Genomic DNA, 26,921 nt, shown 5'->3' on the forward strand with positions numbered 1-26,921 from the left:
ACTCCTGCAATATCCGTAGTAACTTTCCACCTTACTTCTCGCTCTCTTTTTAGGGTTCACTCGATGGGCATGTTGTTGGATAGGGCCCAGTCCCCAATGTCATGCATTTGGGTTAGCACATCTGAGAATGAATCCTGAAATTCTAAAAGCACTTAATGGTGAGGCATGGAATAATAAAACATATATTTTGTCAGGCTGAATGTTTGAAATATGAGTAGGTGATTTGAGTCATGCGTCTTCAGTTGTGGAACAAAGACAATTAGCATTTGAATGTTGTCAAGAAATACTGGAGTGATGTCAGATTGTTAATCAAATTGATTATAGACCAATTTATTGTACTGCTTTCATGTGTGAAAATACAAACATCTGCAACAATTATTATATTACATGTATTTTTTTAAACAAGCAGCTTTTTCAACTAGTAGAAAACAGCTAGCTACATTTTGAAGTGCTACATTTTGATTCAAGAGGGTCACCAACGCAGTAAGGGTAACACAGCTATTTTTTTGTTACTCACTTTTTGTTAAATAATATTTCAATTCAGAGCCTGGATTTTCCCCTGAGGCTAATATCCATATCATGCTACAATCAATTGAACAGGGCAAGCGATAAGGTAGAACATCATTAAAATACACCTACTACAATGTTAAAACATTCTACATTGTGACATCATTAAAATACTCCTACTACAATGTTAAAACATTCTACATTGTGACATCACTAAAATACTCCTACTACAATGTTAAAACATTCTACATTGTGACATCATTAAAATACTCCTACTACAATGTTAAAACATTCTACATTGTGACATCATTAAAATACTCCTACTACAATGTTAAAACATTCTACATTGTGACATCATTAAAATACACCTACTACAATGTTTTTAAATTCTACATTCTGACATTATTTCATTGATATCTTGAAACAACTTCTTCATGTATGCATTTTCTGATGTTTGATCAGAGGTCTTTTATCAGAGTATCTCTTATCACATTGATCACAGATATAAGGCTTCTCTCCTGTGTGTGTTCTCTGGTGTCGAATCAGATTGCTTGATCCAGTAAAACTCATCCCACATTGATCACAACTATAAGGTTTCTCTCCAGTGTGTTTTCTCTGGTGTAATGTCAGACCGCTAGATGTAGTAAAAGTCATCCCACATTGACCACAGCTATAAGGTTTCTCTCCTGTGTGTGTTCTCTGGTGTTCAGTCAGATGGCTAGATTGAACAAAACTCCTCCCACATTGATCACAGCTATGAGGTTTCTCTCCTGTGTGTTTTCTCCTGTGTAATGTCAGACCGCTAGATGTAGTAAAAGTCATCCCACATTGACCACAGCTATAAGGTTTCTCTCCTGTGTGTGTTCTCTGGTGTGAAGTCAGATGGCTAGATTGAACAAAACTCCTCCCACATTGATCACAGCTATAAGGTTTCTCTCCTGTGTGTGTTCTCTGGTGTTCAGTCAGATGGCTAGATTGAACAAAACTCCTCCCACATTGACCACACCTATAAGGTTTCTCTCCTGTGTGTGTTCTCTGGTGTTCAGTCAGATGGCTAGATTGAACAAAACTCCTCCCACATTGATCACAGCTATAAGGTTTCTCTCCTGTGTGTGTTCTCTGGTGTTCAGTCAGATGGCTAGATTGAACAAAACTCCTCCCACATTGACCACAGCTATAAGGTTTCTCTCCTGTGTGAATTCTCTGGTGTATTTTAAGTTCTGATGAAGATTTGCAACCTTTCCCACAGTCAGAGCAGCAATGAGATTTCTTCCCTGTGGGTCTCTGCTGGTGTTTCTTGGAGTGTTTTGAAGTGGAGAGACTCTCCTCTGCCGCGTCAGCATCATGAGGTTGTTGAGGCCCCCCAGAGGATCCACCATAGTCAGGTCTCTCTCCTGTGTGAACAAAAAGTCAGACAGGTGGTTTAAGGCCCACAACAGCAAAAATACACTGTAAAAAGGTGATGCCAACAGAGTAGCCATTATGTTGTACAAACAATGATGTCTGTAATGAATGTTAATTATTTGACATTTGTCTTAAGACAGTCAAGTGAACAACAAGTCATATTTTGTCTGGTTTTCCCATTAGTAGTAACATTGATGATTGTATGCTAGAAATATGTTTTTAAAGTTGTTGAAATCGTAAGCAAATCAAATCAAATTTTATTTGTCACATACACATGGTTAGCAGATGTTAATGCGAGTGTAGCGAAATGCTTGTGCTTCTAGTTCTGACAATGCAGTAATAACCAACAAGTAATCTAGCTAACAATTCCAAAACTACTACCTTGTACACACAAGTGTAAAGGGATAAAGAATATGTACATAAAGATATATGAATGAGTGATGGTACAGAGCGGCATAGGCAAGATACAGTAGATGGTATTGAGTGCATTATATACATATGAGATGAGTATGTAAACAAAGTGGCCTAGTTAAAGTGGCTAGTGATACATGTATTACATAAAGATGCAGTAGATGATAGAGTACAGTATATACATATACATATGAGATGAATAATGTAGGGTATGTAAACATTATATTAGGTAGCATTGTTTAAAGTGGCTAGTGATATATTTTACATCATTTCCCATCAATTCCCATTATTAAAGTGGCTGGAGTTGAGTCAGTGTGTTGGCAGCAGCCACTCAATGTTAGTGGTGGCTGTTTAACAGTCTGATGGCCTTGAGATAGAAGCTGTTTTTCAGTCTCTCGGTCCCAGCTTTGATGCTAGCCTTCTGGATGATAGCGGGGTGAACAGGCAGTGGCTCGGGTGGTTGTTGTTCTTGATGATCTTTATGGCCTTCCTGTGACATCGGGTGGTGTAGGTGTCCTGGAGGGCAGGTAGTTTGCCCCCGGTGATGCGTTGTGCAGACCTCACTACCCTCTGGAGAGCCTTACGGTTGTGGGCGGAGCAGTTGCCGTACCAGGCGGTGATACAGCCCGACAGGATGCTCTCGATTGTGCATCTGTAGAAGTTTGTGAGTGCTTTTGGTGACAAGCCAAATTTCTTCAGCCTCCTGAGGTTGAAGAGGCGCTGCTGCGCCTTCTTCACGATGCTGTCTGTGTGGGTGGACCAATTCAGTTTGTCTGTGATGTGTACGCCGAGGAACTTAAAACTTACTACCCTCTCCACTACTGTTCCATCGATGTGGATAGGGGGGTGTTCCCTCTGCTGTTTCCTGAAGTCCACAATCATCTCCTTAGTTTTGTTGACGTTGAGTGTGAGGTTATTTTCCTGAAACCACACTCCGAGGGCTCCCTGTAGGCCGTCTCGTTGTTGTTGGTAATCAAGCCTACCACTGTTGTTCCGTCCGCAAACTTGATGATTGAGTTGGAGGCGTGTGTGGCCACGCAGTCGTGGGTGAACAGGGAGTACAGGAGAGGGCTCAGAACGCACCCTTGTGGGGCCCCAGTGTTGAGGATCAGCGGGGTGGAAATGTTGTTGCCTACCCTCACCACCTGGGGGCGGCCCGTCAGGAAGTCCAGTACCCAGTTGCACAGGGCGGGGTCGAGACCCAGGGTCTCGAGCTTGATGACGAGCTTGGAGGGCACTATGGTGTTAAATGCCGAGCTGTAGTCGATGAACAGCATTCTCACATAGGTATTCCTCTTGTCCAGATGGGTTAGGGCAGTGTGCAGTGTGGTTGAGATTGCATCATCTGTGGACCTATTTGGGCGGTAAGCAAATTGGAATGGGTCTAGGGTGTCAGGTAGGGTGGAGGTGATATGGTCCTTGACTAGTCTCTCAAATCACTTCATGATGACGGAAGTGAGTGCTACGGGGCGGTAGTCGTTTAGCTCAGTTACCTTAGCTTTCTTGGGAACAGGAACAATGGTGGCCCTCTTGAAGCATGTGGGAACAACAGACTGGGATAGGGATTGATTGAATATGTCCGTAAACACACCAGCCAGCTGGTCTGCGCATGCTCTGAGGGCGCGGCTGGGGATGCCGTCTGGGCCTGCAGCCTTGCGAGGGTTGACACGTTTAAATGTTTTCCTCACGTCGGCTGCAGTGAAGGAGAGTCCGCATGTTTTAGTTGCGGGCCGTGTCAGTGGCACTGTAATGTCCTCAAAGCGGGCAAAAAAGTGATTTAGTCTGCCTGGGAGCAAGACATCCTGGTCCGTGACGGGGCTGGTTTTCTTCTTGTAATCCGTGATTGACTGTAGACCCTGCCACATACCTCTTGTGTCTGAGCCGTTGAATTGAGATTCTACTTTGTCTCTATACTGACGCTTATCTTGTTTGATTGCCTTGCGGAGGGAAGGCTAGCTACAACAAAATGGAGTCCTGGTCAGCTTTTCCGAAAGGAGGGCGGGGCAGGGCCTCATATGTGTCGCGGAAGTTAGAATAGCAGTGATCCAAGGTTTTTCCAGCCCTGGTTGCGCAATCGATATGCTGATAAAATTTAGGGAGTCTTGTTTTCAGATTAGCCTTGTTAAAATCCCCAGCTACAATGAATGCAGCCTCCGGATAAATGGATTCCAGTTTGCAAAGAGTCAAATAAAGTTCTTTCAGAGCCATCGATGTGTCTGCTTGGGGGGGGGGGGAATATATACGGCTGTGATTATAATCGAAGAGAATTCCCTTGGTAGATAATGCGGTCAACATTTGATTGTGAGGAATTCTAAATCAGGTGAACAGAAGGACTTGAGTACTTGTATGTTGTTATGATCACACCACGTCACGTTAACCATGAAGCATACGCCCCCGCCCCTCTTCTTACCAGAAAGATGTTTGTTTCTGTCTGCGCGATGCGTGGAGAAACCAGCTGGCTGCACCGACTCCGATAGCATCTCCCCAGTGAGCCATGTTTCCGTAAAGCAAAGAACGTTACAGTCTCTGATGTCCCTCTGGAATGCTACCCTTGCTCGGATTTCATCAACCTTGTTGTCAAGAGACTGGACATTGGCGAGAAGAATGCTAGGGAGTGGTGCACGACGTGCCCGTCTCCGGAGTCTGACCAGAAGACCGCTCCGTTTCCCCCTTTTACGAAGTCGTGTTTTTGGGTCGCCGGCTGGGATCCATTCTGTTGTCCTGGGTGAAAGACAGAACACAGGATCCGCTTCGCGAAAGTCATATTCTTGGTCGTACTGATGGTGAGTTGACGCTGCTCTTATGTTCAGTAGTTCTTCTCGACTGTATGTAATGAAACCTAAGATGACCTGGGGTACCAATGTAAGAAATAACACGTAAAAAAAAAAACTGCATAGTTTCCTAGGAACGCGAAGCGAGGCGGCCATCTCTGTCGGCGCCGGCAGTGTGTCAGACAACTTTTGGTCTCCAATACAGGCACATTTCTGTAGGTCTATGGTATAACTACAGGTTTCCGCATTAGCATGGAGGAGTTTCTGCAACCAAATTGCGTTTTAGCGAACAAAGGGCCGAGAGCGATGCAGAGAGAGATGCACCTATTTGGGGATGTCTGATAGTATTTACGCACCACCACTCATGATTTGTGGAGCTTCTCAAAGTAATTCTTCACCTCAAACAGCAAGTAAACAAAGTCTTACAAATACTTTGAGGAACTATTGATTAGAGTAAAATATTCACAGCTCTCACTCTTGATAACCACTCGACATGAAATGGAAAAATGTAATGCTCTGATCCAGTGGAAATGTCATACAATACCTGATTACTTCTTATCCCTTTCACAAATAGCTTACAGCTGTGTCTGTCCCAAACTATTTCATACAATGTTGCCATCACGTTTCGGTCAGACCTAGGTGATAGTTGATACACTGTTTAAAGTTCTATGTAGACAGGCCATGCACAGCCAATGTGATTTATTTTTATCTGGATATTTTCTAGATGTTTTTATTTGTTGGCTTTATGTAGGCTATTTTTACATAGTTGGCAATGGCAATAAACACTATTTAGATGTATATAATTTTCGAATTTCTAATCAAATCTAATTCCCAGGAACGGGGTTCATACAAACCACAGAGACTGTGTGGGATAATAACATGGCCGTGTCCAACTCTGCTTGTTCCCTCGACTCAGCTACCAACCAGAAATCTAGAACAGGGCCCTTTACCTGTATCATTAGACACTTCATAGTGAGCTACAGGTAGGAATCAGCAATGAATCCCAATAATGAGCCACCTATGGGAGGGGTATCCCTTTGTGGACAAATATCTCAACGTATTACTGCTACCCTGGGGAGATTGATATACCCCTTGAACATCGGCTCCAACCCTCGTCGGATGTGGCAGGGCTTGCAAACTATTGCAGAACTATTACAGACTACAAAGGGAAGCACAGCCGATAGCTGCCTAGTGACACGAGCCTACCAGGTGAGCAACATTACTTCTATGCTCGCTTCGAGGAAAGTAACATTGAAACATGCATGACAGCATCAGCTGTTCCAGACGACTTTGTGATCACGCTCTCCGCAGCCGATGTGAGTAAGACCTTTAAACAGGTTAACATTCACAAGGCCGCAGGGCCAGACGGATTACCAGGATGTGTACTCCAAGCATGCGCTGACCAACTGGCAAGGGTCTTGACTGACATTTTCATCCCCTGTCTGAGTCTGTAATACCAATCTGTTTCAAGCAGAACACCAAAGTCCCTGTGCACAAGAACACTAAGGTAATCTGCCTAAATGACTACCGACCCGTAGCACTCACGTCTGTAGCCATGAAGTGATTTGAAAGGCTGGTCGAGGCTCAACACTATTATCCCTTTATCACCATAAACTCACTCCAATTTGCATACCGCCCCAACAGATCCACAGATGATGCAATCTCTATTGCACTCCACACTGCACTTAGCCACCTGGACAAAAGGAACACCCATGTGAGAATGCTATTCATCGACTACAGCTCAGCGTTCAACACCATAGTCCCTCAAAGCTCATCACTAAGCTAAGGACCCCCATTCTCATCGAAGGGGTTGTAGTGGAGCAGGTTGAGAGCGTCAAGTTCCTTGGTATCCACATACTTTGTGTCCACATTATAGGCTTAGTTAACTGGTGAACTGTTGAAATCATGGAAACATAAAGACGATTCTAATTCTAGATTTGGAATAGAATGTGCAGCACCTTTAATATATTGTTGTTTGACTACCAATTAATAAACCATTGAGGAATTACTGACAGAGTAGGAGCATGGTGGAGACATCCAAGAGAGGAAAATCAGGAAGGGAAATGACAGCAAGTAGTGCAGACGAAAGGGTTAACAAGTTGGTGAAACAACAGATGTGCTGTAATGAAAACAATATAGATGGAACGAGAACAATATAGATGAACAAGAACAATATAGGTGCTACTTTGAGAACACAAACTCTCACATCTTTCACAGCACAGAGCGAGGGAGTCCAGGGGATGACTGGAGGAGCAATGGAGGAAGCATTGAGGGATTATCTTGGCGTGAGTACAGTTGGTGAGACTGAGTGGACGATGGTGAAGAACAGTGGAGTGAAAAGGGCTAAAGTTGGTAATGAACAGCAGTTTAGGGTCGGAGTGGGAATCATCAGCAAGGATGTTTTTTGGGGTGACCGGTTTGCGGTCTCAAAGATGGTGAAGTGGAATCGGTTCGAGTGACCAGGAGCGGTATGATGCTGATTGTGTGTCAACAGCGCAAAAGGAGAAAGCTTATTGTGGTTTAGGGATAACATTTCAGGAAGATGCATGTTGATTAAAACAAATGATAGCCGGAAGGTTTTAATGTGGTTTGGTGAAGTGGTTCTCCCATCTGTTGTAAAACCTGGGTAAGTGAGATATACAGAAGCCGCTGCAGTGTTACAATTGTAAAAAAGGTTGGACATGTGGCAAGTGCTTGTCGAAGGAATGAATAAGTCATAGTCAGATGAAGCATGTTGTAATTGTGATGGGAATCACGTTCCCGAGTTCCCGGAGTGCACTGTACGGATGAAGGATGTCACAGTAGCTAGGATGATCAGGCCCATCCAGCAGGTGTCCTATGTGGAGGCAGTGAAAACAGCTGAAGGAGTAGAGAGGAGAAGGTAGTGGATGTCCCACAGTCTGCAGTGAAGCCATGCAGGAGAAGGATCCCAACACACTAATAGTGAACAAGGTGGACTTTGTTGTGTTTATAGCGCAAGTGATAAATTGCATTAATAAATTATTAGCAACCTTCGTCTAAAACTAGCAGTTTCCGCATTAGCTTGGAGGAGTTTCTACAACAAAATTGTGTTTGCATTGCCCTCACTGCCAGTGATAAATTGCATTAATACTAAACTAATAAAACATCTAAGAAGCCAGACATCATTGTGAAGGCGGCAAATGGATTTCTGGATGTCCAGGACTTCAGACAAAATGTTACAGGGAGTACTGAATGAAGAAGTTCCACCCCTCCTAGGTTCCTGAACCTGTGTAGGGATCTGAATAGTACCATTTTTGTTTGAAATTCAGGGTAGTGGAGTGAATTTGGTTCGTGTTTATTTTAGGTAATTAGTATGATTTGTTAATCCCATTTTTTTTGCATTTTGGTTACTGTAGGTGGCAGCAATACACCTGATGAGTGTAGTCTGACAAACCTCAGCGAAGAAGACATGGTAGGAACCAAAGTGATGGTCAGTATTTCCAGTTGATCCTAATTAGATGTTACATTACATGTTGTTTTCTTACTTCATGTAGCTGGCTAGCAAGCCAACATAAGATACCGTTGCACAAACATGCTTATCTAGGCCTACAACAGCATTGGTACCCGGCAGTATTAGCTAGCTACTTTTGCTCCGACTCTTAATACATTTAGAAAGCTAGCTAGCCCGCTAACTAGCGATTAGCAGCTAACATTATTTAAGCAACACCTTGCTAAGAAAATACAATATTTCGCCTTTAATGTAATGGCATGAAAATAATTGCCAGAACATTATACAATGACTTATCAACAGCTCTAACAATTTGACCCCAACATGAAATCTACACTGGCAGTTATAGAAAGACCCATTTACTATATAACCATTGACTCTTGAAGAATAGAACTTATAAATGCCTCAAATGTTTCTACCATATTACCCCACCAGAAACCACTGACACCGGCCATATTTAACGTGTGTTGACTTATTAAATCCATCAGTTATTCTGCTCTCTAATCAATTCAACAAACATTGGGTAGTTAGTTAGAATATAGTTACTAGACTGGCAAGTTTGATGTATGAGTAGCCAACTAACGTTAGGTAGCTAGTTAACATACCGATACATACTGCTGTAAAGATATGCTATGCGTTTTGTAAGGATAGTGTAGCTAACATAACGTGTAAAGTAACTGATTTGAAAAGTCATTACTTTTACATTGCTCAACATTTTCTTAACATTTGTCATAATTATTTAAAGCAGTTCATTTGTATCGGCTCTCGGGCTTTTTCCACCATTATTTTCCACCATTTTCTTCAAATCTGAAAATAATGTGAAGCAACGCCCATTTCCTGAAGAATTTAGTACTACATCCGGGAACTTTTGGCATACTAACTACATCATACTATGACCAATAAGCACACTATACACTCCATTAACATCAAATAGTACGGTTAGTATGAGTATTCTAACACAGCTCAGGTCTCTGGGCAGCCATTTTGTTTGTTTAAAAACTAGGTTGCCCCTTTAAAAAAGACACACAACAATCAAACAATCTGCAGTTCAACCAATAACAAAGCTGTAATTACACCACTATTTTGGTAATAAGATGATGGATGGGGCTGGAGAAATGTAACTACTCTCAAATTCATAGACAGACCTATGGATGCAAGGACTGACCATCCATGATATCAACATTATGTTGAGGGATACAGTGTTGGTTTACATTGTTTCTAAACATTGGAGTACAAAAAAGCTTATTTGGGGTTCTGATGTGGTAAACAGTTGAACTAAGCTCATAAGGCATTCGTTATATTCTCCAAGAATCAATGCCTATAAATAAATAATTTAAGAGCCAAAATATGGATGTAGCAATTGCAAATGTCCCCTTTAACACCACACATCAGTTCAACAACCGCAGAGTTTGTGCTTCTGTTAAGACAATACTTACTAGTGTTAATCAGGGCCCGTTCATCGTTAGAACCATCGGACGCCTTAAGATGCGCTTGGGAAACCGGGCCCAGATATCCAGTTTCCTCCTCTTCTTCATTTTCCGATGTGACAGTCACCTCCCCCTCCTCTTCGTTCACTGAAAGGTCGTCGTCCTCCTCTTTATTAACTTTGAACGAGTCTCCCTCTTCTTTAACTGAGACGTCTTTCTCTTCTTTCACGGTAACAGCCTCAACCTCTACTTGTTTTTGTATTGTAACAGCCTCCTCTTCCTCCATCTCTTTCACGAGAGCTTCTTTCTCCATCCAGCAGACCGCCTCTTCTTCAGCAGGGACGGGGTTAAGTTTGAGACTGGAGCTATGAGGCATGTACTGAAGTCGCTAAGCGGTATAATTCAAAGCAGTGTCCCTTTATCAGCAGCACGTGATCAATGACGTCTGGAGAATCATTTCGTCGAACACCTGAGTGGTATTGATTAATTTGGGCTCGTTCGACTTTGCAGCCGACAGTGCAGGTGGCTGCTGACTGACTAATTTACAAATCACCTTGCATCAGAAATAACTACTCATTATTATTTATAAATGTATATATGACATAAAGGCTTCGCTGCTACGGTGTGGGACGTCATCTATAATAATGTGGCTGTTCTAAATTCTGTGTCGCTCAAAGCCTTGTAATGAACCTATTTTTGACACAATTGTCTGGAAAGAGTCAATGCTTCAGGAAGATTTGTTTCCCCATCACTACTTTTCAGCATGTTTTCTGTGAATTAGACTACGGGAGTTTTGTAACATTTTCCACCTTGGCTTACTGATAGTTGGTCTCGCTGACCATAACTGCACTATGCTTGTTAGGCTAATAGCTAGTTGGCTAAATAGCTAACGTTAGCTGGCTGGCTAAGATAACTGCATATAGCTAACATTATTTGATATTTGGTTAGATGGCATTATGTATTTCCAAAACTGTGGTTTACTTTAATCACCCAAGTCATGAGCGCAAATTATTTCTAACTTAAAGTTCTACATTTTAAGTTATGTTGTAGTTGACATCATAGGGAATAGGCTGGTCCTGCATATTACTTCACACCTGACTTTGGCATTCTTCTGAATTCTGATTGGTTTAATGTAATAACTCCAAATATAGAACAGTAAGGTGTAACTTTGCATTGGGAAAAATATTTTATTTATCTTTTTATAAACAATTACAAAACATACAAACGACAACATCATACAAACATGAACTACATCACACCTTCCCAGACCCACTAGAACACACCTCCATCTCCATTAACTACATCACACCTGCCCAGACCCACTAGAACACACCTCCATCTCCATTAACTACATCACACCTGCCCAGACCCACTAGAACACACCCCCATCTCCATTAACTACATCACACCTTCCCAGACCCACTAGAACACACCACCATCTCCATTAACTACATCACACCTGCCCAGACCCACTAGAACACACCTCCATCTCCATTAACTACATCACACCTGCCCAGACCCACTAGAACACACCCCCATCTCCATTAACTACATCACACCTTCCCAGACCCACTAGAACACACCTCCATCTCCATTAACTACATCACACCTGCCCAGACCCACTAGAACACACCTCCAACTCCATTAACTACATCACACCTGCCCAGACCCACTAGAACACACCTCCATCTCCATTAACTACATCACACCTGCCCAGACCCACTAGAACACACCTCCATCTCCATTAACTACATCACACCTGCCCAGACCCACTAGAACACACATCCATCTCCATTAACTACATCACACCTGCCCATACCCACTAGAACACACCTCCATCTCCATTAACTACATCACACCTGCCCAGACCCACTAGAACACACCTCCATCTCCATTAACTACATCAGACCCACTAGAACACACCTCCATCTCCATTAACTACATCACACCTGCCCAGACCCACTAGAACACACCTCCATCTCCATTAACTACATCAGACCCACTAGAACACACCTCCATCTCCATTAACTACATCACACCTGCCCAGACCCACTAGAACACACCTCCATCTCCATTAACTACATCACACCTCCAACTGTCAGTTGGTTGCATGAATAACTATGATTACTAAATGTTACATAATTGTAAATATGAAATATCAAAACCAAATGTACACCCCTTTGTTAATATGTATTGGCAATACTTCACTTAATGGTGAGGAATGGAATAATAAAACATGTATATTTTGTCAGGCTGAATGTTTGAAATATGAGGTGATTTGAGACATGCTTCTTCAGTAGTGGAATAAAGACAATTAGCACTTGAATGTTGTCAAGAAATACTGGAGTGATGTCAGATTGTTAATAAAATTGATTATAAACTCATTTATATACTGCGTCCAGGCTGCAAGTTGAAATTAAGTTGTTTTCAAGTCATTGAAAAAAAAACGACCTGTAAAAGACATCTCAACTTTCACTTTCAACCGAACATATATTGGACTTCGGGCATCTTTTTAATGACATTTTGGGGTGTCCAAATCAATAACCAATATGCATTAACAGACATCTCAACTTTCACTTTCAACCGAACATATATTGGACTTCGGGCATCTTTTTAATGACATTTTGGGGTGTCCAAATCAATAACCAATATGCATTAACAGTTTGATAAATTGAAAAACATAAAATTTAAACAAACGTGCAACAATAATCATTTTACTTTTTAAAACAAGCTCCTTATAAACTGTTAAAACATTCTACATTGTGACATCATTAGAACACTCCTACTACCATGTTAAAACATTCTACATTGTGACATCATTAGAACACTCCTACTACAATGTTAAAACATTCTACATTGTGACATCATTAGAACACTCCTACTACAATGTTAAAACATTCTACATTGTGACATCATTAGAACACTCCTACTACAATGTTAAAACATTCTACATTGTGACATCATTAGAACACTCCTACTACAATGTTAAAACGTTCTACATTGTGACATCATTAGAACACTCCTACTACCATGTTAAAACATTCTACATTGTGACATTATTTAATTGATATCATGAAACAACTCCTTCATGTATTTTCTGATGTTTAATCAGAGATCTTTTATCAGAGTATCTCTTGTCACATTGATCACAGCTATGAGGTTTCTCTCCTGTGTGTGTTCTCTGATGTGATACCAGGCTGTTTGACTGAGTAAAACTCTTCCCACATTGAGTACAGCTATAAGGATTCTGTCCTGTGTGTGTTCTCTGGTGCAAAGTCAGCTGGCTAGATGTAGTAAAACTCTTCCCACATTGAGCACAGCTAAAAGGTTTCTCTCCTGTGTGTGTTCTCTGGTGTAGAGTCAGGCTCCTAAATGTAGCAAATCTCTTCCCACATTGATCACAGCTATAAGGCTTCTCTCCTGTGTGTGTTCTCTGGTGTAGAGTCAGTTTGACAGATGTAGCAAATCTCTTCCAACATTGATCACAGCTATAAGGTTTCTCTCCCGTGTGTATTCTCTTGTGCACTGTCAGATCTCCAGATGAAGTAAATCTCTTCCCACATTGATCACAGCTATAAGGTTTCTCTCCTGTGTGTGTTCTCTGGTGTAGAGTCAGACTGCCAGATGAAGTAAAACTCTTCCCGCATTGATCACAGCTATAAGGTTTCTCTCCTGTATGTGTTCTCTGGTGTAGAGTCAGATGGCAAGTTTGAACAAAACTCTTCCCACAATGATCACAGCTATAAGATTTCTCTCCTGTGTGTATTCTCTTATGCACTGTCAGGTCTCCAGATGAAGTAAAACTCTTCCCACATTGAGCACAGCTAAAAGGTTTCTCTCCTGTGTGTGTTCTCTGGTGTAGAGTCAGGCTCCTAGATGTAGCAAATCTCTTCCCACATTGATCACAGCTATAAGGTTTCTCTACCGTGTGTTTTCTCTGGTGTGAAGTCAGAGAGCTAGATGCAGTAAAACTCTTTCCACATTGAGCACAGCTAAAAGGTTTCTCTCCTGTGTGTGTTCTCTGGTGTAAAGTCAGGCTCCTAGATGTAGCAAATCTCTTCCCACATTGATCACAGCTATAAGGTTTCTCTCCCCTGTGTTTTCTCTTGTGCACTGTCAGATCTCCAGATGAAGTAAATCTCTTTCCACATTGATCACAGCTATAAGGTTTCTCTCCTGTGTGTATTCTCTGGTGTAGAGTCAGTTTGACAGATGTAGCAAATCTCTTCCCACATTGATCACAGCTATAAGGTTTCTCTCCCTGTGTGTATTCTCTTGTGCACTGTCAGATCTCCAGATGAAGTAAATATCTTCCATCATTGATCACAGCTATAAGGTTTCTCTCCTGTGTGTGTTCTCTGGTGTAGGGTCAGACTGCCAGATGAAGTAAAACTCTTCCCGCATTGATCACAGCTATAAGATTTCTCTCCTGTGTGTGTTCTCTGGTGTAGAGTCAGATGGCAAGTTTGAACAAAACTCTTCCCACATTGATCACAGCTATAAGGTTTCTCTCCTGTGTGTATTCTCTTATGCACTGTCAGGTCTCCAGATGAAGTAAAACTCTTCCCACATTGAGCACAGCTAAAAAATGTCTCTCCTGTGTGTGTTCTCTGGTGTAGAGTCAGGCTCCTAGATGTAGCAAATCTCTTCCCACATTGATCACAGCTATAAGGTTTCTCTCCCGTGTGTTTTCTCTGGTGTGAAGTCAGAGAGCTAGATGCAGTAAAACTCTTCCCACATTGAGCACAGCTAAAATATTTCTCTCCTGTGTGTGTTCTCTGGTGTAGAGTCTGGCTCCTAGATGTAGCAAATCTCTTCCCACATTGATCACAGCTATAAGATTTCTCTCCCGTGTGTTTTCTCTTGTGCACTGTCAGATCTCCAGATGAAGTAAATCTCTTTCCACATTGATCACAGCTATAAGGTTTCTCTCCTGTGTGTGTTCTCTGGTGTAGAGTCAGACTGCCAGATGAAGTAAAACTCTTCCCGCATTGATCACAGCTATAAGGTTTCTCTCCTGTGTGTGTTCTCTGGTGTAGAGTCAGATGGCAAGTTTGAACAAAACTCTTCCCACATTGATCACAGCTATAAGGTTTCTCTCCTGTGTGTATTCTCTTGTGCACTGTCAGATCTCCAGATGAAGTAAATCTCTTCCCACATTGATCACAGCTATAAGGTTTCTCTCCTGTGTGTGTTCTCTGGTGTGAAGTCAGTTTGCCAGATGTAGCAAATCTCTTCCCACATTGATCACAGCTATAAGGTTTCTCTCCTGTGTGTATTCTCTTGTGCACTGTCAGATCTCCAGATTTAGTAAATCTCTTCCCACATTGAGCACAGCTATAAGGTTTCTCTCCTGTGTGTGTTCTCTGGTGTAGAGTCAGTTTGCCAGATGTAGCAAATCTCTTCCCACATTGATCACAGCTGTAAGGTTTCTCTCCTGTGTGTGTTCTCTGATGAATTTTAATGCCTGATGATGTGAATCTCTTCCCACAGTCAGAGCAGCAGTGAGTTCTCTTCCCTGTGGGTCTCTGTGGGTGTTTATTGAGGTGTTCTGATCTGGAGAGACTCTTCTCTGTCTCCTCAGCATCATGAGGTTGTTGAGGCTCCCCAGAGGATCCACGATAGTCACGTCTCTCTCCTGTGTGAACAACAAAGTCAGACAGATGATTAAAGGCCCACAACAGCGATAATCCAGGGTAAAGGTTGATGCCAACAGCATAGCCATGATGTTGTACAACAATTGACGTCTGTAATGAATGTTAAAATTGTCTTAAAATGAGCAAGAAGTCATATTTTGTCTTGTTTTCACATTAGTAGTAACATCTAAGATTGTAGACTAGAAATAAGTTATTCATGTTGTTGAAACTCTAAGCAGTGTGGTAGAAGACTTTTGGTCTACAATACAGGCCCCTTTGTGTTTGTGCGGCACGAGGGCAATTTGATTGCATAAACTCCTCCATGCTAATGAGGAAACCACTAGTTATGGATGTCGTATATCTGGTGTGACAAGATGAATGAAAAGAATCTGCCCACTCCATCAAGCAATGGGGACAGCAACACAGGGCATTCACGGGACCTCATGGAACCATGGACCACACCTGCAGAAACTGGACAACAGGGGGAAGCAGAGGAGATACCTATCATAGACTTCTCCCAGCTGACGCTTGACATGCCACCTACGCCGCCTCAAGTGGTAGAAACAACCAGCTGGTATCATTAAGTAGAATCAGCCAACAGTAACACGGAAGCAGCAGAATGGGAGTTAGTAGTGCAATAAGTTGGCTAGATAGTTCATTTAGCAGCTCATTTGAGTTAGCCTGCACTGTAGCTAGTTAGCTAATAATACATCAGTTTTTTTTTACATTTTCAAAATCTATTTACTTGGTTACTTGAATAGGTTCTCCCAGAAATGTGGACAACTGGAAACAGGGCAGCAAAGTTCATCACCAGAGTGTTTTAGAGGATATTACTATAGAACTATGAACCCATTTAATAACCAGACCTTCATACAAACTGGCTCTGCTGAATTCTTGACGGAGTCACAACGGGCGGCCTAAGCGGCATCTAGTCCATCTGCTGACTGGACGCAGTTGAGTAAAATGTAGATTTTTTTTCAGACAAAAAGTTCAAGGGTAGGAAGCATGAGTTTTTACTCACCAGTGTAACAACACAGTGTGGTTAAAGACTTAGAAACGGAGTTGCATCCATGATCTGGTTACCTATGAGTACAAACAGTTGTGTTTTTGTTTTAAATTTACAAAATTAAAATGACTAATTTACAAATTAAATGTTTTCTTTACTCAAGTACTACAATAGTTTTTTAGGGGTGTAGGGTGGAAGCTGTCTCCGTGTAACAGGGAATTCCTCTCCATCGGCTTCCTGTATAGGTCTGTGCTAAAGACACACCCCTCCCTCTTAATCAAATGCCCAGATAACTTGTTTCATGCATCAAAGGTGAGGGTGAATTTCAGATGTTCACTGCTTGTATTGATGAAGGAGTGGAATCAATGAAGTTCCTCTGCTGTCCCCTGGAATAGAAGGAACACGTCATCAATGAAGACTTTTTCAGAACCTGATGATGTGCTAGAATAGATTGTTAGGGCTGACAATCACATTCTTCTCTAACAACCCCACATACAGATTGGCATAATTAGATGCTATTTGTTAAACTACAATGAACATAATGCATTGCGTGCCTACTTGTCTTGTCTGTTTATTTTACACCTGCTACGTAAAAGAGACAGAAGAATGCATGATGGTCAATGCTATCTGGAATCCTTGGGACATCCCTTCCCTCAACCCTAACTTTAACCATTTTAAATGTCAACTTCAATGAGCTAGGGACGTCCCAAGGATGTATCTCTACCTGAAAATACATTATCTAAGTGATTGATCGTTGGTATTCAGCAGTCATAAAGCCTTATTTATTTATTTATTTATGAACTGCTAAAATAGTGATTTTGTCAGACAGCAGCTCTACACTTTATTGACTGACTGATCCATTCATCCTTCCATCCCTCCTCAGCCTTCCTCTCCTCTGAAGACCCAGTGAGGGTGGAGCTCAGTCAGAGAGCTGTTGAGGGACTGTTTAGGATGAACACTTCTACAGCCAGAGAGGTGAGAGGTCACACATGGTTTAGATGGTAAATATTGATGTCCCTTTAGCGGTTCATCACATAAGCAAAAGGTTATATGTTCCATCATCCATGTTTATTTACATTAGTGCAAATTGTCCACTGATATTGCTGTAATTTCTCACCCCTTTTGGCTGTATGAAAGTTAATTTCCCATCAGGCACATGCATTTGTTCTTTGATATTATGAAGGTCATTTGTGTCACATGTATTTTTCCCCACTCGCCAGCTTATTATCCTCGAATTCATCCCTGAAGTATTCCAGTCCCCTGTGAGAACCATGGGATTTGGTGGCGGAATGTTCGCTGCCATAGCGATGGAATAGGAGATTTCTTTGCCTTCAGTCATCGAGGTAGGTAGTGATGCCAGCTAACAACGAGTTGATCAGTGTTGTGAAAAAGGAAACGGCGTGTGTTCGCATATGAAACGTAACTGCGCCTATACTGTACTTAGCTACAAAAATAACAAACGTGTGTTTTCCGAGCCACTTCTGACACCATGTTTCAGTATGATATTGTAATGACCTTCAAGCCCGAGGTCCAGCGCTCTATCGACTGTGCCGCAAAAGCATGCTCGAGCGGCAGAGTAGATTTCCGCGTTTATACACCCAGGGTCGTTACAATATGTTGGATAAAGGAATAAAGACAGACACCAATGTCAAGTTCAATAGCCTTGTTTGTGCATTGTACAAATCCCAACACGTCGAGTCCGGGGAACAGTCCGGTTAGTCGAATACCTATCAACTAGACTCCGTAACAAAAACCCACAGAAGCATTTGACACAAAATCAACAACAGAAGTTACTAAAACATAAATTGCTAATGTAGGATGCAAAAGGTGGATTTTATGATGTAATGTCAACTTTATACATTTCTATCCAAGGACCATTCAATTTTCAACTCACCCACAGCAATTCTCAATAAATCTGCTGTGGATTACCCAGAATCCCGAAATAAATTAATACATATGTGATAATTCAAAAACATATCTGTTTGTGCTTGTAGGGAACCAGACCTTCAATACAACTTTAACCACACTGTATTGTTACACTGGTGAGTAAAAACTCAGGCGTCCTACACTTGAACTTGTTGTCTGAAAACAAAATAAAAATTTTACTCAACTGCGTTACCCACTCCAGTCAGCAGATGGCGGTCTGGGAATTTATGGTTATGCTGTTGGTGTGACGTATAATCTAGTGGACGGAACGCTTCTTTCAGCAGCAGCAACAGTTCGTCAGCCACCTCGGTAGCTTGCTAGACAAACTAGCCGAACCAATATAGCTCTTTAGACGCTTTCGTGTATATTAGCCACTGTGTTTTAAACCAACTTCTGTCGTCTACTTAGTTATCTAATTTAATTTCATATTTACGGTGTTGTTATTGTTCAGCTAGCGGGGTGGTTAAGTTAGCATTAGCCTAGCTAACATCCCCGACCATGCGGTCACTAAGCTACTCTCCTTCTAATGAAGATAAGGATATCACAGTAAAACAAGAAGTAGAGATTGGGGCCTTTACTGTGAAAGAAGAGGAGGACGCGTTCAGAGTGAAAGAGGAGGTTGCAGTTTATGGCGTGAAAGAGGATGGGGAGGAGATGACTGTTACATCGAAAAAGGAGGAAGAGGAGGAACCTGGATATCTGGTTCCGTTTTCCCAAACGCATCTTAAGGCATCCAATGGTTCTAACGAAGAATTTAGCCATAAGATGGTTTTGAGAAACCGTTCCCTGATTAACACTGGTAAGTACTGTCTTAACAACAGAGGCACAAACTCTGCAGTTGAACTGATGTTTGGCGGAAATCTGCAATCGCTACATCCATATTGTGACTTTTAAATTATTTATTTACAGCCATTGATTCTTGCAGAATATAGCACATGCCTCATGAGCAGAGTTCAACTGTTGTACCCCATCAGAACCCCAAATAAGTTTTTTTTTACTATAATGTTTAGAAACAATGTAAATCAACACTGTATAGCAGTTAAGAACAAATTCTTATTTTCATTAACGGACTAGGAACAGTGGGTTAATTGCCTGTTAGGGGGCAGAACGACAGATATGTACCATGTCAGCTCGGGGATGTGAACTTGCAACCGGTTACTAGTCCAACGCTCTAACCACTAGGCTACCCTGCTGCCTCAACATGGTTAAACTATAATGTTGATATCATGGATGGTCAGTACTTGCATCCATAGGTCTGTCTGTAGTTACATTTATCCAAACCCATAATAATTTTATTACCAAATTAGTGGTGGAATGACAGATTTGTTATTGTTTGAACTGCAGATTGCTGGGTTGTGTGGGTTTTTTAAACAGCAACAAATGGCTGCCCAGAGACTTGGTTAACAGCTGAGGGATGGGGGAAGGAGAAGTGTAACCACTCTCAAATTCATAGAGAATGATATTGTAGAAACCTTAACCCAACACCTAGCGACCTCGTCAAGAAGTTCAGACATCTTGGCGTAACAGTTATAAGGTGTTGACTTGACAGCCTCTCCCTGAATTCACTACACTATGAATACAAGGACTGGCCATCCATGAGGTCATAATGATAATTTAACCAGTTTTCAAGGCTATATAGTATATTCTAGAATTAATCCATGATGTCATAATGATAGTTTAACCAGGTTTCTAGGATATATAGTATATTCTAGAATTCATCCATGATGTCATAATGATAGTTGCAGACTTTTGCCTAATACCTGCAGCAAATGCCTCTACCCCGTCTTCTGGCTGGGCAGGATTTTAGGATTTTAGTTACTGCGGTGTATTTCTGCGTAATGGCCCTTCGCGTGAGTTGGGTTTGTTCACGTTGTCACTCCCTTATTTTCCGGTCTAGTATGAGGTCTTGGATAGATATACTCCTATTTAAATATTCTGAGTGTTATGGATTCCTCCTATATTTCCCTACCTTCAAGTTTCTTTTACCTCTGTATATATCAATACCTAATAACTTCTTCTATTGGTTATTATGCTCGTCAGCTAGTAGTCACTTGGAAACTAGTATTGGTATATATTTTGACACACAATTCATATTTTTTACTTTTTATTTTACCTTTATTTTACTAGGCAAGTCAGTTAAGAACAAATTCTTATTTTCAATGACGGCCTAGGAACAGTGGGTTAACTGCCTGTTCAGGGGCAGAACGACAGATTGTCAGCTTGGGGATTGCAACCTTTTGGTTACTAGTCCAACGCTCTAACCACTAGGCTACCCTGCCGCCCCAATGGTTCTGTATGGACTCAATATATTGTACCCGGTACTTGGCTGTGTCCTTGTATTGCTAATCACATCTGTACCTGATGTCTCACTGTGTGACTGCCGCTTTGTCTGTGATCAAGAGGTGTCAAGACCCCTGTGTTTCAAATATTGTTCTAGTCTAACAAAAAGCGTATAGTGCAATAGTACATTTACCTATGATGATTCTCCATATGACGTCTGTCTCATATGTCAGTGAGGATCATGCCTCTCTTATGATCTCTGTTCTCTTTACATACCTTTTTACAGGGGAAGTTCGCAAGTTTCTGGAGCTGTGGCTAAACCACACTTTCACACTGACACTGCCCTGCTGCTTGCACCGGCCGCTTACTCGGGGACTGTAGATTGCTTACACTGAGTGCTTACTCGGGGACTGTAGATTGCTTACACTGAGTGCTTACTCGGGGACTGTAGATTGCTTATTACGTCATCTTAGACCTGTGTCAAAAAGAAAGCTTCTTATTCTAAATCTAGGTCATGCACTACTAACTCCCATTCTGCTGCTTCCGTGTTACTGTTGGCTGATTCTACTTAATGATACCAGCTGGTTGTTTCTACCACTTGAGGCGGCGTAGGTGGCATGTCAAGCGTCAGCTGGGAGAAGTCTATGATAGGTATCTCCTCTGCTTCCCCCTGTTGTCCAGTTTCTGCAGGTGTGGTCCATGGTTCCATGAGGTCCCGTGAATGCCCTGTGTTGCTGTCCCCATTGCTTGATGGAGTGGGCAGATTCTTTTCATCTCTTGTCACACCAGATATACGACATCCATAACTAGTGGTTTCCTCATTAGCATGGAGGAGTTTATGCAATCAAATTGCCCTCGTGCTGCAATTTTAGAAAACACAAAGGGGCCTGTATTGTAGACCAAAAGTCTTCTACCACACTGCTTAGTGTTTCAACAACATGAATAACTTATTTCTAGTCTACAATCTTAGATGTTACTATTAATGTGAAAACAAGACAAAATATGACTTCTTGCTCATTTTAAGACAATTTTAACATTCATTACAGACGTCAATTGTTGTACAACATCTTGGCTATGCTGTTGGCATCAACTTTTACACTGGATTATTGCTGTTGTGGGCCTTTAATCATCTGTCTGACTTTGTTGTTCACACAGGAGAGAGACGTGACTATCGTGGATCCTCTGGGGAGCCTCAACAACCTTGTGATGCTGAGGAGACAGAGAAGAGTCTCTCCAGATCAGAACACCTCAATAAACACCTGCAGAGACCCACAGGGAAGAGAACTCACTGCTGCTCTGACTGTGGGAAGAGATTCACATCATCAGGCATTAAAATTCATCAGAGAGCACACACAGGAGAGAAATCTTATAGCTGTGGTCAATGTTGGAGGAGTTTTACAACATTAATCTCTCTGAAAGTACACCAGAGAACACACACAGGAGAGAAACCTTATAGCTGTGATCAATGTGGGAAGAGTTTTGTTTATGCTTGCCATCTGACTCAACACCAGAGAACACACACAGGAGAGAAACCTTATAGCTGTGATCAATGTGGGAAGAGATTTACTTCATCTAGCAATCTGACAGTGCACAAGAGAATACACACAGGAGAGAAATCTTATAGCTGTGATCAATGTGGGAGGAGTTTTAGTCGATCTGGAGATCTGAAAGTGCACAAGAGAATACACACAGGAGAGAAATCTTATAGCTGTGATCAATGTGGGAAGAGATTTGCTACATCTGGCCACCTGACTCTACACCAGAGAACACACACAGGAGAGAAACCTTATAGCTGTGGTCAATGTGGGAGGAGTTTTAGTCGATCTGGAGATCTGACAGTGCACAAGAGAACACACACAGGAGAGAAACCTTATAGCTGTGGTCAATGTGGGAAGAGTTTTGTTCAATCTGGCCATCTGACTCAACACCAGAGAACACACAGGATTGAAATCTCATAGCTGTGACCAGAGATAATCTGATAAAAGATCTCTGATCAAATATTAGAAAATACATACATGAAGTAGTTGTTTCATGATTTCAATGAATTAACGTCACAATGTAGAATTTTTAACATTGTAGTAGGAGTATTGTAATGATTTCACAATGTAGAAGCCTAAACGTGTGCCCACTTATGAATTGATATCAACATGTAATGGATATTATCCTCAGGGGGAATAATCCAGGCTCTGAAATGGAAGAGTACTATTTATGTGATTTAACAAAAATTGACAAACAAAAAAAGGGTTCGGATCAAATCAAATTTATTCATAAAGCCCTTCTTATATCAGCTGATATCTCAAAGTGCTGTACAGAAACCCAGCCTAAAACCCCAAACAGCAAGCAATGCAGGTGTTGAAGCACGGTGGCTCCCTAGAAAGGCCAAAATCAAGGAAGAAACCTAGAGAAGAACCAGGCTATGAGGGGTGGCCAGCCCTTTTCTGGCTGTGCCGGGTGGAGATTATAACAGAACATGGCCAAGATGTTCATAAAAGACCAGCATAGTCAAATAATAATAATCACAGTAGTTGTCGAGGGTGCAACAGATCAACACCTCAGGAGTAAATGTCAGTTGGCTTTTCATAGCCGATCATTAAGAGTATCTCTTCCGTTCCTGCTGTCTATAGAGAGTCGAAAACAGCAGGTTTGGGACAGGTAGCACATCCGGTGAACAGGTCAGGGTTCCATAGCCGTAGGCAGAACAGTTGAAACTGGAGCAGCAACACGGCCAGGTGGACTGGGGACAGCAAGGAGTCATCGTGCCAGGTAGTCCTGAGGCCTGGTGCTAGGGCTCAGGTTCTCAGAGAGTGAGAAAGAGAGAATTAGAGAGAGCATACTTAAATTCACACAGGACACCGGATAAGACAGGAGAAGTATCTCAGATATATCAAACTGACCCTAGCCCCCTGACACATAAACTACTGTAGCATAAATACTGGAGGCTGAGACAGGAGGGGTCAGGAGACACTGTGGCCCCATCCGATGATACCCCCGGACAGGGCCAAACAGGAAGGATATAACCCCACCGACTTTGCCAAAGCAGAGCCCCCACACCGCTAGAGGGATATCTTCAACCACCAACTTACCATCCTGAGACAAGGCCGAGTAAAGCCCACAAAGATCTCCGCCATGGTACAACCCAAGGGGGAGCGCCAACCCAGACAGGAAGATCACGTCAGTGACTCAACCCACTCAAGTGACGCACCCCTCCTAGGGACGGCATGAAAGAGCACCAGTTTGCCATTGACTCAGCCCCTGTAATAGGGTTAGAGGCAGAGAATCCCAGTGGAGAGAGGGGAACCGGCCAGGCAGAGACAGCAAGGACGGTTCGTTGCTCCAGAGCCTTTCCGTTTACCTTCACACTCCTGGGCCAGACTACACTCAATCATATGACCTACTGAAGAGATGAGTCTTCAGTAAAGACTTTAAGGTTGAGACCGAGTCTGCGTCTCTCACATGGATAGGCAGACCATTCCATTCAAATGGAGATCTACAGGAGAAAGCCCTGCCTCCAGCTGTTTGCTTAGAAATTCTAGGGACAATTAGGAGTTGTGTTACACTTACCACGTTGGTGACCCACTTGAATCAAAATGCAACACTTCAAAATGTGGCGTGCTGTTTTCTACAAATTGTCCTCTAACCAGGGATGTACTCCCAGATTCCGTGTGGTTTTTGAGCTGTTAGTTTTAACAGGACGTGCAACCTCATCTCTCTCCTCTCTCACAATTTTTTTTAGCATGATATCGATGAGTGATGGCAAATAAGTGTTGCATTCCCTTGTTTAGCGACCCCTAAATTTAATGCATCGCTCCCAAATGTAGCTGACTCTTCTGCAGGTTGTCCTCTAACCAGGGAGGTAAAATATATCTCCCATTTCCATGTTTTTTTTGTTGTGTCAGTTTCAACAGCACGTACAACCTAATTTCCCCCCTAATCGATATCAGTGATTTATTGCTATTTGTCAAAACAACAGTGTTTCTTTCTGGTGCTTGTGCAGTTTATAAGGAGCTTGTTTAAAAAATACAAGTAATGTGATTATTGTGGCAGATGTTTGTGTATATAGCACATGTTATGTTTAGGTTTTCAATTTATCCCCAAACTGTTCCTGCATATTGGTTATTGATTTGGACACGTTAAAACTGTGTTCTGACATTGGGCTATCCCACCAAGCAAAATTATATTGAAAAGACGTTGAAAATATGACTATGCAGTCAAATATTTCATATTTACATTTCATGTAACATTTGGTAGTGATATTTATTCATGCAACCAACATGACAATTGTTGGTACAATTATATTGACATTGTTGCCCTGTTTTTAGAATATCAGGGTTAATTCTCACATGTGCCAAACCAAATGTTCTAGAGCATGATATTGGGGACTGGGCCCAGATCCAACAACATGCCTATCTAGTGAACCCTGAAAAGAGAGAGAAGCTCCGCAGTGAGGTGGAAAGTTATTACGGATATCGCAGGAGTTTCCTCTTGAAATCAGTCCGTGGTAAGGAAAACTTGGTTGCTGATTATCTCTGGGGTGGGCAGTCAAAAAGATTTGTGTTTTGCGTTGAGCCAGTGTGTTTATTTGGAGTTTTATCTCTTATTATTTTTCATATTGAAACTGCACTGTTGGTTAGGGGCTCGTAATGAAGCATTACACTGTTGTATTCGGTGTATGTGACTAATACCATTTGATCTGAGTTTTGTTTGGGCTCGTTCCAAGAGGACGAGAGTTCTAGAAGCTAGTGAGTTTTAGGAAGACAAGAGTTCTAGAAGCTAGTGAGTTTTAGGAAGACGAGAGTTCTAGAAGCAAGTGAGTTGTAGGATTCTATAGAAAGAAAAAGGAGAAAAAAATAACATGATTGTTTATTATTATTTAGGAATAGGTGTTTTTTCTTGTTTTTAATTGTTGACAGCCAGTAGACGCCATATTTATATTGGTGAAGGTGAAGCAGTGTAGTTGATTATAATGTGAAATGGAAGTTGTTTTATGTTGGTGGTGAGCAAAAGTTTCCAACAAAAATATAGGATATATTTGTTGTCTTAAGGGGGAAGGTGTTACAGGCTTTGGTTTTTCCATCTATGTTTTGAGGTTGGACTTTAGCACGTCTATCTCGTTTGCCCGTAGGACGCACTGATTGGTGTCACCTCGTTAGTCAGTATGTGTTACACCTGTGCTGGCTTGTCCATCTCGTTAGTGAGAAGGTTTTTCACCTGAGCTGGTCCAGGTTCTATTTAAGAGTGTCTGGCCCAGTGCTCCAGTTGTCTTGATAGATGTGGAGAGTCAACACCTTTAGTTGCTCCACCTTTTTGGTTAAAATATGTTTTCATTCCAAGTTGAAGCTTCTTTCTGAAGAGAGCTTATTTTTTAAAATGAATCAATACAAGCAAACAAGATCGGTTCCGGGGATTGGTATGGCAAATACCTTACGATTTGCCTGGACTGAAAATGAGATGGAGCCGTGGAGTAGAGAGACATTTGGAAGGACTATTTTGATGGGATGCCTCAGGATAGAGGTGAAGGAAGTGCTCTGCCTTCAAGGGAACCCGAATGAGAAGGCTTTCGATGTGACGTTTCACAAGGAAGAAAAACACGACGAAGTAATGAAGATGGCAAAGGAAGCGGAGAAAACGGGATCCCTGTGCCATTATGCGGTGACCAGCCTGGCGAAGAACAACTTCAGGGTGGTCACCGTAACCATGTACAATCCGCACGTGAAAGATGAAGAGGTGAGGGCCTTTCTGGGGAGGTACATGGACAATGTCTCCTCAGCGAGGTACCTCAGGGACTCCCTGGGTTTCTGGAACGGGAGAAGAGGTTTCCAGGCGTTACTCAGGGAGTCCCCGAAGAGTGTGGATGGCTACCTCCATCCTCCGGCGATGTTCTCCCTGGGGGCTGACAGGGGAACACTCTACTATGCCCGTCAGCCCCCGTTCTGCAGGCGTTGTATGGCCTACGGCCATATCCTGGCCTCGTGCAGTGCCAAGAGGTGTCGATTTTGTGGGTCGGAAGAGCACGAGGCCAAGGAATGTGACGAGCCCAAGGCTTGCCACGGGTGTGGCTCAAGAGCACACCTGTGGCGTGATTGC

At 42.2% G+C, this 26,921-nt stretch overlaps 4 protein-coding genes across 4 annotated transcripts; 1 reads left to right on the top strand and 3 right to left on the bottom strand.

The window, feature by feature from the left end:
• Positions 1-939: 939 nt before the first annotated feature.
• Positions 940-10,365, bottom strand: LOC139394498 (zinc finger protein 180-like). Its single transcript, XM_071142570.1, has 2 exons — positions 9,999-10,365; positions 940-1,901 (listed from the first exon to the last, which is right to left on the bottom strand). Exons 1-2 carry the CDS (start codon positions 10,363-10,365, stop codon positions 940-942), a joined length of 1,329 nt encoding a protein of 442 aa, XP_070998671.1.
• A 2,663-nt stretch (positions 10,366-13,028) lies between these two features.
• On the bottom strand, positions 13,029-14,166 carry LOC139394499 (zinc finger protein ZFP2-like; the record flags this gene model as incomplete). Its single annotated transcript, XM_071142572.1, has 1 exon — positions 13,029-14,166. A coding segment is annotated over one exon (1,107 nt), but the record flags the coding sequence as incomplete, so codon positions are not given.
• Positions 14,167-14,305: 139 nt separating this feature from the next.
• LOC139394489 (zinc finger protein 271-like) lies at positions 14,306-15,550 on the bottom strand (the record flags this gene model as incomplete). Its single annotated transcript, XM_071142565.1, has 1 exon — positions 14,306-15,550. A coding segment is annotated over one exon (1,245 nt), but the record flags the coding sequence as incomplete, so codon positions are not given.
• A 449-nt stretch (positions 15,551-15,999) lies between these two features.
• On the top strand, positions 16,000-22,762 carry LOC139394490 (zinc finger protein ZFP2-like; the record flags this gene model as incomplete). The annotated part of the gene is made up of 2 exons (XM_071142566.1): positions 16,000-16,182; positions 22,136-22,762. Coding segments are annotated over exons 1-2 (810 nt in total), but the record flags the coding sequence as incomplete, so codon positions are not given.
• Between the last annotated feature and the right edge of the window lie 4,159 nt (positions 22,763-26,921).

The sequence above is a fragment of the Oncorhynchus clarkii genome, unplaced genomic scaffold, assembly GCF_045791955.1.
Source record: "Oncorhynchus clarkii lewisi isolate Uvic-CL-2024 unplaced genomic scaffold, UVic_Ocla_1.0 unplaced_contig_382_pilon_pilon, whole genome shotgun sequence".
Classification (NCBI taxonomy): Eukaryota; Metazoa; Chordata; class Actinopteri; order Salmoniformes; family Salmonidae; genus Oncorhynchus; species Oncorhynchus clarkii.